Below are 13,238 nucleotides of genomic sequence, written 5' to 3'. Positions count from 1 at the left end.
TTTCCAATGCCAGGGCTCCACAATTACAAATATAATCTTTACATAAGAACAATAGTATGCCTTCACTTTCTTTGTGATTAGAGGGAAACTGGTAGATTAATTGGTTTATATAGTCTCTTAGATATAGCATTTATGTTCACCAAAAGAATTACTACATGGTAAAAGGTCAATGGCATTTTTGTCTAAAATACTGTATTAAACTAAGAGTTGTTTAAAATTTAAACTAACAGTAGCATACAGTTAGTGAATTAAACTCCAAGAATCCCAGACCTTAAGAGTGCAAAAGACTTATGTTTTATCTGGTCTGTCTTCACTTTTAGATCAATTATATCCTATTCATTTGAGTTTTTTAGCATAAGCCATGACAAATATAATCTTCAGTAGATTTATCAGTTAATGCTATAAGGAAAAAATTTATTTCAATCCAAAGAAAATAATTACATAACATATGGTGTAGTAAACAGAGCCAATTTGACCACCATGGCTCACTCAAAAGACAAAGAGAAAAAGAACATTCAGCAATAGAATAATTTTCCAGTGTGACTCTCAGTGTTTTCAAAGGTGTGAGAATTTTTGACATGAGGGTATAAATACAATGAATCCTAGATCCTAAAGCATCAAATATAACCCTTCTTCTGTCTCTACAGGAGAAATAACCAACATCTTTGCATGGTGAAACCAACCTCTTTACAGGGAAACTCACTAAACTACCTAAAGAATAGAAGAATTTAAGGGAAAGAAGTCAGTGATTTGAGTATCAACACTATCATCATTTTAACAACTAGTGCATCACTAAATAACAGAGTCAGCAATGTTTCTTCATGTAATTGACTTAATTTAGTATTCAGACATATAACATATTTATAAAAGCAAAGTACAATTAAAAAAACTCAACTCACTTTTAGAAATTGGGATTTCACTTTTTAGACGTGTAAGTTTTATATGTTTTTAAAGAAATTGGGATTGCTTTAAAAGTTTTGATTAAATCCACAAAATATTTCATTTTTCTTCTTAGACTCCTGAAACCCAAAATTTAACACTCTAGAAAAGTAAATATATTTCAATCTCTTCATATCTAACTGCAAAGCAAAAGTCACATAAATTGAAGTATGTGATGCCATTTGCTGCATTTGGTCATAGTTGTCAGGGCACTTTAGTGGAACATATATTATACTCAGCCTAAAAAAAACAGAAGACAACATGTCAGAACATACAAATATCTACAGGTCTTCTGCAGTCTCTATTTTTAAATGTTAACTATTGATTTGCTGTTTTCCTTTTCTACACCATTCTTCTATTCCTTTTGGTACAGTAATTATGCTAATAAATAACTATGTATAGTAAGAGAGCCTTTATCACTGCCTGAGCTATAGCTGAAGAGAAATATACTTCAGCCTATTCCAACATCCTATGCACTTAAAACTAGAGAAAAATCTCCTACCTTACAAGTGTATTTATTCTATGAAATTCAAGTGTCACCAGTGTTGTAGTTAAATTGGCCTGGAGAAAATCCTGTGTTACTTAAGAGTGGAGAGTAAAGAAATCTGCTGGCAAATAGTACCTCTCTAATGTTTTGAATAATTTTTGTGAAGTATAATAAGAAACTAGTGGCTTTAAATCATCTTTTATGCAGATGATTTTGTTGATGACATGACAATACTGACTAAAGAAATATGAAATGTGGTACAGAAATTATTTTGTTAGGTAATTCTCATAGTCCAGTTACATTTCTTTTGCCCCCTTTTTCAATCCATTTTCCCATTTTCTTTTTTAAAGCATATTTCAAATAATGAGAACAAGCCCTTGATTGTTTCAAACGTGGAGCTTCTATGTTTGAAATAGGCTGTTTGAAGAGTAGCCATTTTAGCTCTGTCAACAAAATCATTGCCTTCAGGAATTTCATCACTCTGCCCTGGATAATCCAGAAAGAATTACTGGTATCTGAGTAGGCAGCTGCGAAGCTTCTAACAAAATATCCTATCAATTTTCAATGAAAGAATTTAGTTCTCATTGAGTTAATGATTCTAATATTTTCCAAATTTTTCTGTTGTATAACATACATTAAACATTTCTATTGTAAGCATATAGATTTATTTTGAATCCAGAACCAAGATTTACAACTCTGGTAACTTTTATTCACTCATTTGTTTGTTCAGACTTAATGTCATATAAAAACATGAGCCTTCAAAATTTTCAGGAAGTCACCACAGCATAGGAGATCTTAAGATGGCCAATATCATTCTGAATACATAACCTATCAGCAAAGTTCACAGATATGCAATATGAGGCCGGGCACGGTGGCTCACGTCTGTAGTCCCAGCACATTGGGAGGCTGAGATGGGCAGATCACTTGAGGTCAGGAGTTCGAGACCAGCCTGGCCAACATGGTAAAACCGTGTCTCTACTAAAAATACAAAAATTAGCCAGGAATGGTGGTGCGTGCCTGTAATACCAGCTACTTGGAAGGCTGAGGCAGGATAATCACTCGAATTTAGGAGATGAAGACTGCAGTGAGCCCAGATTACACCACTGTACTCCAGCATGGCCAACACAGTGAGACTCTGTCTCAAAAAACAAACAGATATGCCATATGAACAGGAACATCAGATAAATATAACACCCCCCTTTTTTTCATTGCCAGGAGAATAGTTAGAATCTCCCACTAAGAAGAGAAAACAGCCTAGTGCACACAGGTTATGTTTGGCAAGATTACTATCTCCAAATTTTGAACTTTGAAGCAGTGGTAGTCTGCATCTGAACAAAGATTATAATAATGAGCACAGCACAATGACGTACAAACATGTGGAGGACAAAATATCCTGAATAGATTGTGTTTACAGGGGCAAAGTGAATAATTCAAGCCACTAAGTTCTAAGTAGAAATGGAGCCAAAACACTGCGATGTGAGCAGGAGGTGGTCTAGAGTCCCTTTCTCCTTGACCCCATCCCTGATGATGCTTCAAAGACTGATGGGAGATTAATTTCAGATCCAAGGAAAGCTTAAGGAGAGCTGTGAGGAGCTATGCTCACAGTGGCTCCTATGTCACTATGTTCTTTCTACATCTCATGCTTAATCCATGTTTCATTACAATAATTGATAAGGTTTAAATTTTACTGATGAACAATATCAGTAAAATCCATTTTGTTAAGATCAGAATTCTCTCCAGAACTTGCGTAATGAAAGACATAGTGTGTGATAGAGCTAGCCTGTTTGATTTTTTTTTTTAATGCATTACGGAACTTTTATTGTTCATGTGATTTCTGTACATAAGAAATATGAGAGTAACTCTTTTACAAATGGAACTAATTTTCTAGAACACACAATGAAAAAACTGAACTGGTATTTGATGTGAATCCATAGGAGCTTAAGCTTCAAATCCAGCCAAGAAGTTTGTTACAATCTCTTTCAGCTTTGCATCTGATTCTTCTGAGATCTTTCTCTGATAGTGCCCAAGAGGGCTTGGTACTGGCTGACAACATGAGACAAGAAAGCATTCTCAAACATTGTAATCTTGCTGGACTCCAGTTTATCAAGATACCCCCTTACACCCACATAGATAACAGCCACTTGTTCTTCAATAGCCATGGGAGAATACTGTCCTTGCTTCAGCAACTCAGTTAGACACACACCATGACTCAAAAGTTGTTGAGTGGCAGCATCAAGGTCAGAACCGAACTGGGCAAAAGCAGCAATCTCACGATACTGAGCCAATTCCAGGTTCATGGTACCTGCCACCTGCTTCATAGCTCTGGTTTGGGCAGAAGATCTGACACGCGACACAGGCAGACCAACATTAATGGCAGGGCAGATACCTTTGTAGAACAATTCTGTTTCCATTTGCCGCCACAAATGTTGAAAGCCTGTAACATGAATAGATGCAGTAATTATGCCTAAGGATTATTTAAAGATATGTTTATAGCTGAGCAAGGGCTTGGCCCAGAAACAAAAAATATTCTTGCCCTCTCCAATCAGTTCCATGCAATTTAGTTTCATGAAATAAAAAAATTAATGTTTCTAGTATCACAATCTGTCAAAAGCTTGGCCCAAATCAGTGCCCCTATTTGGGTTACAGAGAACATCTCCTGGGAAGGAATGAGAGCCTTTTGTGATACTTATAGAATTGAGCTTCTTTCCATGTAAAACATATATCTAACTTCTAGAAAAAGTTTTGTAATAAGGGGGATACACTTTTCTTAAGAAAAATGGAAATTTATTAGAAAGTTAGCAGGATTCATAATCAGCCTTGTAATTTAAAAACTAGCATCCAAATTTACAAGAACTATGGTATTTTTTTGAGATAATGATGCGGTTTTTAATTGACAAATGTGTAATATCTAATTGAAATAAAAAACAAATACATATTAAAACAAGAAAATTGATTTTCACATCTTCAGTGTCATTGTTATATAATAGTTGTACATATTTAAGGTGTACAACTTGAAGTTTTGACATACTTATTCATTGTGAAATGATCCCACAATCAAGTTAAATAGCATATCTGTTATCTCTACATATTCTTGCCATTCCATGTACATGTGTGTGTTCAAATTTAATTTGACTTTCCTCTTAGCAAATTGCAAGTATACAATACAATATTGTTTCCTATCATACCATGCTATATATTATATCTGCAGAAATTACTCACCTTTCGTAACTAGAACTTGGTACCGTTTGACCAGCATCAGAGGGGTATGTAAGTTTTCCTTCCCTCTTTTCTTTTGTGTGTTTATATCTTGAAAATACAAAATTTGAGCCTTACATATTAGGTTTGAGAAATATATATAAATATATCTCAGTCTGGGTCTCTCCAGAAGGTGATTCTGTGGCAAATATTTGAGTATAAAATGGTTTCATTGGGAGACAAAGCCAGACAAATCAGTAGGAGACTATGGGAGTAAGACAGGAAAGTGAACAGTCAATGAATAGGGTGTTATCAAGCAGGTTTTAACTGTGGGAAAATGGATCTTTCTCCCATAGTGGGACCCCAGAGGTAGTATGAAGCATTAGTAAAAGACATAGATGCCAGGAGTTGGAAGTGGTCAGAGGATCTGATACGTAAGGCCCAAAAGGATCTGAGCAGGGCACTGACAGCACTCCAACATCATAGTGGAGATAAGAAGACTCAGAAGCTAAGAAACAATGACTAGAGACATAAATTTGGGAATTATTGCAATATAAGAAGAATAAAAATTCATGAGAGTAGATGAGATCACTTAGGGAACTAGAGAAAATAACAGTACACTGAGTACTAGCACAGACACAACAACCAAAAATTAATAGAAGATACAGATACAGAGTAAGAAATGATTTAGGAGAAAAACCAAGATAATTTGATATCATGGGAGCCAAGTTTTCCAAAGAGTATCAAGAAGAAGAAAATAATAAACCATATCGAATGTTGCTGAAAGACAGTAAAACTGATAAATGAGAATCCACTCTTATCTTTAAAAATGTAGACATCATTACTGACCACAATAAGTGGTCAAAATGATACGTATATACTGCAAAATGATACATGTGAAAACCTGATTAGAAGAAGATGAGCTGAAGAGAAATAATACATCTTTCCAATGTAAGTGAGTCCATCAACAGACGCTTATATAACAATGGACAAGTTTTCCAGTAGACGCACATCCTCATCAAAATTTGGTACTATCAGAAAAATTCTAGCCACATTAGTGAAGGTTTAGTGATATCTCATTGTGGTTAATTTTTATTTCTCTGTAACCCATGCTGTTGGATCGCATGATGCACTGCAGTACCATGTAAGCTACCTGTTGAAGACTGAGCCTCTATCAAACTATTTCTCTGAATAAATTGTCCTATGGAGAAACTTGCTTTCCCAAAATCTGCAACCACTTTTGATCATTTATTTGAGCAAGAATGTACATCTACTGTGTATCCCGAGCCATTGTACATGTTTAGGATTATTTGTTATATGAATTTGCTTGCATTAATAACAGATATTTTCGTTGTCATAATCATTGAATAGTGTCCAATTTTCATCAAAATGTCCATTTTAACTAAGGTAAAAATTAGACATATTATTAATTTTTAAGCCTATGGATAATATATTTATTATTCACTATTTATTTAAAATATTTTCACATGTATTTCAGACTACATAGTTTCTAATTCCTTAGAGTTTGTTGAAGCTTCCTATATGGCCTAAATATGCCTAATTTTTATTTTTAATTTTTTTTTCTGTGTGCTATAAAGAACATTTATTATGGTTATTTGATTTAAAGTTCTGCATTTATCCACAAGCCCAAGCTAATTATATTTATGTACAACTCACGTTTGTTTTTGGCAATAATTGTTTTTATTGGTTTCTAGTGTTCTGATCGTTGTCTTTCTTTTGAAGTGGTAGTGCTTCTTAGGAGTCTAAGTGATTTTGTATAGAAGTTCATGTTCCCATAATTCTGACTTATAATGTAGCTCAAAGGAAGGCTCAAGTCCAGGCTCTCATCTGGGTTCTTCCTGGTAACTATGAGATGTGAAGGTAAGTCAAAAAGCAGAAAGGCCTGGAGAGAACCTAGACAGAGAGATCTAGACAGAAACTCAGTTATCTACTTCATATGCCATGCCTAAATCTGGGACCTCCTCAGGTCAAAGATCAATTGCAAAGCACTGTGAATGCTTGCAAATTAACCTTAACTCTTACACAAATACAACAGTGGTAATAATAATTACCTTGGGAGTTTGGAGGGAAAGAAGTTGCAAGAGGGGATATCCAAGAGAAAATTATCAGCTCACTCCTATTTATATCAATTCCAAGCCAAAGTAGGACTTTTGCACTAACATACTGTCTGCAGACAATACTGTCCTGAGTTGTTGCTGCTGATGTCTGTGGCTTAGAAGAAGAAGATGTCTTTAGTCATTAAATATATTATCAACCTTCATATTAGGAATTGTTTGTCAAATATAGGCTCCATCAGTCTCTTGGGTGGCATCATGACCTGGTACACCTGCAACCTGATGGCTGCCCATGCCAGGATCCCTTTACCTCTGCATGCCTTATAAATATTATTTCCTGTGTGGACCATGATAAGAAAAAGCTTGTAAAATACTGTTCTTTACATGTGTTCTGACTGAATTGTTGGGAAGTGAATTTGTTCAAGTTTTACTTGTTTGATGATACAGTAAAACGATGGTGGCATACCATTGTTTGTAGTTCCAGAAGCATTCCTTTCTTTTCCATCACCACTGCCTGAAGATCTCTGTCACTCACTAACTCTGTTCAGCCAGCTGTGGTCTAGCTCCTGGGTACCCTGACATGGAAGACAGCAAATCCTTTCAGCTTCCCCCTCAAAATATGACAAGAAACAAGTTCCTTATTTCCATAATTCCCAACATCTGGACACATATGTCTCTTGAAACACTGCAACACAGTCTCCTAACTGCGCTCCTGAATTTCACCTTTCCTCTCTGTATTAATAAATATTGTCAACATAGAATTCAGAGACATGCCTCTAATACTCCCTTTTTCAAAGTATACTATAATTTCTAAGTTCTTTCAACATAAAAGTTGAAGTTTTGACAAGTCTGTAAATATTTGCATAGTTAGCCACCCTCCCTTCTCACTTCTGCTTCATTGTTGTTGGGAATAGTCATATATGAAAATGATTCTTGCTCTTTGCAGGTGATCTGAACTCTTATCCTACTATTCTCTCCTTTCTCCTTCTTCACCAACCATAGGGGTCTCCTGTTCCCTACCTAACCACCCACATTTTAGCATCAATGTCTTTGAACTGACTCTTCAGTCTGTTCAACTATAACATTTTAAATAATTAATGACTACATTGACCTTACATTTAAAATTGCATCTTCTCTCAGCCTTCTCAACTTCCCTTTCTAATGGAAAAATCTAAAATGCTCACACAAGGTCCCAGAAAGGTAACAAAAGAGAAGTGTTTGCTATTTTTGAAGTCTTCTCATCAAGATCAAAGCAGAACTGCCCTCATATTTTACTAACATCATCCACCAATGGCAGCCGTATTCCTTTAGACTACAGTTAAATGTAAACAGCACATTGGTTAGAACATCAAAATGTCTTGGCCTGTGTTTCTGTTTATGAAGGTTTTCTTCATATCCAGTTCCCTTTCTACTTCTCTAACAATAAAAAATGCTTAGAGGGTAGCAATCATTTTACTTTTGATATTATATGATGACATCTACAAAATGCAAACAATAAACATAAAAAAACCACAAAATGCATTAAGAATTATATATAATCTCAAGAATGAGCAATTACTATTAACAATTTGGAACTTATCTTCATATTTTAGCATGTAATTGTATACAAAATTGTTTTATACACATTTTTATCTCACCTTTTATTTGTTATAAGTTATATTAAATTTAAATCATTCCATAATGTGTAATTTTACTAGTTACAAAGCATATAGTGAATTAGTTCCATGCCTTTAAATAACTTTTTACAACATTGCTTATAACTAATATTTATTTCTTTCTTAGAGAAACTAAAATCCAACCAACTCTCTATAGGGTGATTTCCATTTTGCAGTATCTCCAAAATTTCTATTGTAAGTAAGTATACTTTTATATCGATTGAAATGACTTTATGGTGACTACCTGGAGTATAAATTTATGCACTTACCAGAAGTTTCGCCAACTTCAAAAATTCACAATGTTAGTTTTTATATTTTACCATTTTCTTTCACGCATGAATCAGGTGTATATTATCAAGTGCCTCATCTCCTAGGCAACTGCCTTTCTACTTCCTAGTGAACCAATCAGCTTCATAACCTGTTCTCTGGAAATGGTTTTGGGAATCCAGTCCACATTTCATTTACCATTGAATAGTCTGTTCTCAAGGTCTACACTTTCTAATACACATTTTACTTATTTTAAATATGAGGCTAATAATGCTAGTTTCATAGGTTTGACATAATTGTCAGAAAGAAGCACTTAAACTTCGCACACTTAAGTTGTGTGAGGTCCATATTTGACACTCTAAAGCTACCAGTGATTTTTAGCATGAAATATTCCAGGATGTAGAAGGAAATATCAGAGACTATGTACTGTAAGAATAGTAGACTTCACCAAATTATTCCAGACATGCACTGAACTAATAAACAGGCCAACTACCAAAAACACTAGCACAAAGCCTCAGGAGTTTATGTGGAAGGAAATAGGATACAGATTTTTTAAAATGTGGTTAAAATGCCCCATTTTAAAAAGAAAAAAAGAAATGAGAAATAAAGACACTGGAAAGTGTGCTCTATATACACTGGAATGGAGAGTGAAGGAGGCAAATAGCATTGCCTTTGAAGGAGCTAAGATGTTGAACTTAATACACTAGAAAATCAAAGCAACTCTTAGAAATATAATTAAAGGCCTGGAGAAATAATTTTGAAAGAAGAAAAGTGTACTGTGATGAGTTTCTCACCAAAAGGTGAATAACATTAAAATTTAAAGCTTATTTGTAAAAAGGGAATGAATAAATAAATAAATAAGAAAGATACAATAATGGGAAATTAAAACTTCACTACATCATCAACAAAATACTTGACATAGCAGAAAAAAGAATCAGTACATTGAGTTTAGGTAAATAAAGAAAACCAAATATGAAGAGGAAAAATTGCACAGAGCGTAAGTTGCACAGAGCCTCAATAAGTGTGGAACACCATTGCATCCACCAACGCATGCATAGCAGGAGTAGCAGAATAGGAGAAAGAGAAAAGAGTAAAAATATATTATCAAAAGCATAATGGCTTTCTTTACTCAAACATAGATTCTATAAATAATTTCTAAGACCAAATGATATTGTATTGTGTTCATTTCACAATTTCCCTATTGTTAAACATTTATTTTATGCTTTTAAATGAAAAACTGCACAGATTTAGTGTGTACAGTTTGATGACTTTTAACATGTGTACACACCTGACATATCATCACCACAATCAAGATAATGAACATATGCATGAGTTTCAAACATTTTATTGTGATTCTTTGGTTTTTTTTTTTTTTTTTTGTAATTTTGTTTAGTTCATTTTGGGTTGTTCTTGATCATAGGAACACTTAACGTGAGATCTATTCTCTTAGCAAACTTTTAAGTAGACAACACCATTTTGTTATCTATAGTCATTATGTTGTTCAGCAGATATCTAGAACTTATTCATCTTGTGTAAGTGTACCTTTATACCCATTAGGCAACAACACCCCATCTACAATCCCCTGGAAATTGACAATCTTTTTCCTGCCTCTACAAATGTTACTATTTTAAGTTTCTCATATAAGTGAAAATATGCAGCACTTGTCCTTCTGTGATTGGCTTATTTCACTTAGCATAATGTCCTCCACATCCATACACACCGTAATAAAGGGTAAGATTTATTTAAGGCCACCTGAATTGTATTCTAGTATGTATATGTACCATGTTTTCTTTACCTATTTGTCTGTCAATAAACACTTGAGTTTTCTCCATGTCTTGAAATAATTACTGACAATTTCTCAAATGGATTTTAAAATCATTCTTCTATACATAAAGGAAGTTGAACAAACTCTAATTAGGACAAAGTAAAACAAAATCCAAACACATCTTCATCAAATATTGATAACCAAAGGGAAAAAAGGAATATATTAATACAGCAAGATAAAATGACTCATTATATAAAAAGGGACAAAAATATAATTATCAGCTAACTTCTCCTCAGAAAGTATGTAGGTCAAAGCAGTAGTATGACTTATTTCAAATACTGAAAGAAAGAAAAAACTGCCAATCAAGAAACCTACTTCCTTCATAACCATCTCTTCAAAATGAGGGCAATATAAAGATATTTTCAGAGAGGCATACTTGACAGTTTCTTGGTGGAAGACTTGGGTCTCACAAGAAATACTAAAGCAAATGACACTCAGCAGTAATTTGTAACCACATAAAAAAATAAAATCAGCTTCTGATATGACAAATGGGTATCTCCACTGACACTTCAGAGAAATTAATGCAAAATTTTTTTTTAAATTAACAACTTTGGAAATGGTTTTAAGGGCAAATAGCAAATGATGAAACATCTATTTAAAACTTTGTAAAAAAGGAGTCTGCTGTACTTGAAACAGTACCCTCCCTTTTTCCCCTTCCCAGGTTAACTAGGTGGATACTCCAATCTAGACTGCTTTAGCCAAGAACACATGCCCCCTTCCCCTGTAGCACCCAAGGAGAGGGTCTTCTTCTCAGGAAAAATGGGACTTTAGCATTTCTCATGCCTGTTGCTGAGGCTGTCCTGAGTGGGTGAGTGCATACTGATAATGGGATCTTTCTTCTTCTGCCCTGTTTTGCGAGCTCGCAGGGAAATTAATATTAGGGTACCAGAATGACTAGCCTGCTCTAACAGAAAATAAATGGGAACTAGAATCAGGGCTTACAGTATATCTTTCATGGGATAATTTTTTACTTGCCAAAGGTCATAATGCCTACTTTTCTGATCCAGGGACAGAGGGCTCTCACACAAGAAAAGTGCTTATATTGACAGATGTCCTCATGGCTCTTCTCCGACCTATGTTCAGTTTATGCCTGCTTGGCCATTGCTCACGTGCTGGGGTCTGATGTGTGCTCTCTGGCATTACAGGGAAAAGTCAGCCCGGAGCTCCCCCTAGCTCTTTCAAAAGGATGGCACAAATTTAATATACTAGCACAATGGGAAAGAAGTTCAAAGATGTATTACTTACAGACTCTGGGCAAGGAGGGGACAATGAGTCTGGAGGGCAGTCTTTCATAATTCTTGCATCACAATCAGCCAGAATAAAGACAAAGGCAGAGAGAGAGAGAGGAGCATGTAATAAACAGCAGTATATAAAAAGCAATAGGGTGTGGGTCACTGTACATTCACAAGCAAGTGCCTGAATGTTTTGATGAAAAGAAGTGGCAGAAGAGCCCAGTCTGCCAGGCCAGAGAGCTGCCCCAAGTTCCTATCACCAACTTGACCCATTTGTGTGGGGTCGGGGTCTGAAAACCGTGTCAACTGTAACTGAGTCCTGCTCCTGGTAAGAAGTTAAACTCATATTCAGAATGAATGACAAAGCAAAATAAAATTACACCCAACTCCTAGTTATGAAATGGAAGCTCTACCTTGAGTGTGGAATACTGACAATACTACCTTCCTGTCCAACTCATGAGATGGTGTCCCCATAAAAGGAAACATGAGTCAAATGAATCTCAGGTTACAGCCTCACCTCCTAGAATTAGGGTGTCAGCCAGTGAGAAGCAGGCCATTGTCACATGCCCAGCTCCCAGGCCTTGACTGAGAGTTTCTGCCTTAGAGAAGAAGCAGGCCTAAAAACAGCTAACTCTTGATTTCTTCCACAAGGAATGGACTTTAACAACAGAACTTGGATAAGTTGAAACCTAAGAGTCCTCTTAAAAACAGTGAAGGTTGTTGTGAAGCGAATTAGAATACTTATAGATCAAATACAGATATAGCCTAGATTGAAGGTCAGCCAGGTTCCAGGAGGGTACTCCAAAATAATATGATTGAGAGTGTTCTCTTGGGATAAGAACAAACAGCAAGAATCAGCATCAGAATCAAACACTGACCTCACAAACTATTCATCTGATCAGATTGCTTTGCAGAGAAATTTGTTCCAAGACACTGCTTTAAACAATAGAGCAATCTTTAGGCAATTAAGGAGATTAATAGGTAGATGTACTCAAAGTAAGAGGACAGAAGAGTTCAGTCTGTACCACTGAAATTCAAAGTAACCTTAAACATACCCAGTGTTGTACCCCAAGGAAGATCAACATCAGACAACATTACTGACCGTGGGGGGAAGTAGATGGCAGTAAAATTATTCGGCCAGTCACCAAAGATATAAAAACCAAATAACAATAACAAACCTCCAGGGAGTTGGATAATAACCAGAGTTGCTACTAAGCTGCTACAATATATTATCTAAAATGTTCAGTTTTCCAACAACAAAATTAGGAGTTGGGCAAAGAAATAGGAAGGCATAACCCATATGCTGGGAAAAGGTAGGCAACAGAATTATATGTGACAGAAAAATCAGATGTTCAATTTAAAAGAAAAAGAATACAAAATAGTCATTATTAGTAAGTTTACAGAACTGAAGTTAAGTTTGTTTTTAAAACTAGCAAAGATATGATGAAAATGTCACATCCAATAGAGTTCCAATAAAAAGATGGAGCTTTTGCAAACAGAGGCAAATAGAAATATTTGCACCAGAAAGTACAAATATAAATATTTTTTAAAAAATTACTAAAG

General features: G+C 35.1%; 1 protein-coding gene across 1 annotated transcript; it reads right to left on the bottom strand.

Annotated features, from left to right (window-relative positions):
- Positions 1 to 3,226: 3,226 nt before the first annotated feature.
- Positions 3,227 to 3,846, bottom strand: LOC119471727 (ATP synthase subunit alpha, mitochondrial-like). The gene has a single exon (XM_037739553.1). The coding sequence runs from the start codon at positions 3,835 to 3,837 to the stop codon at positions 3,406 to 3,408; it is 432 nt and encodes a 143-aa protein (XP_037595481.1). The 5' UTR covers positions 3,838 to 3,846; the 3' UTR covers positions 3,227 to 3,405.
- Positions 3,847 to 13,238: the final 9,392 nt, after the last annotated feature.

This window comes from Cebus imitator, unplaced genomic scaffold, assembly GCF_001604975.1.
Source record: "Cebus imitator isolate Cc_AM_T3 unplaced genomic scaffold, Cebus_imitator-1.0 Scaffold71, whole genome shotgun sequence".
Taxonomy (NCBI): domain Eukaryota; kingdom Metazoa; phylum Chordata; class Mammalia; order Primates; family Cebidae; genus Cebus; species Cebus imitator.
Note: the sequence above shows the minus strand (reverse complement) of the source record. Positions and strands in the feature narration are given on the sequence as shown.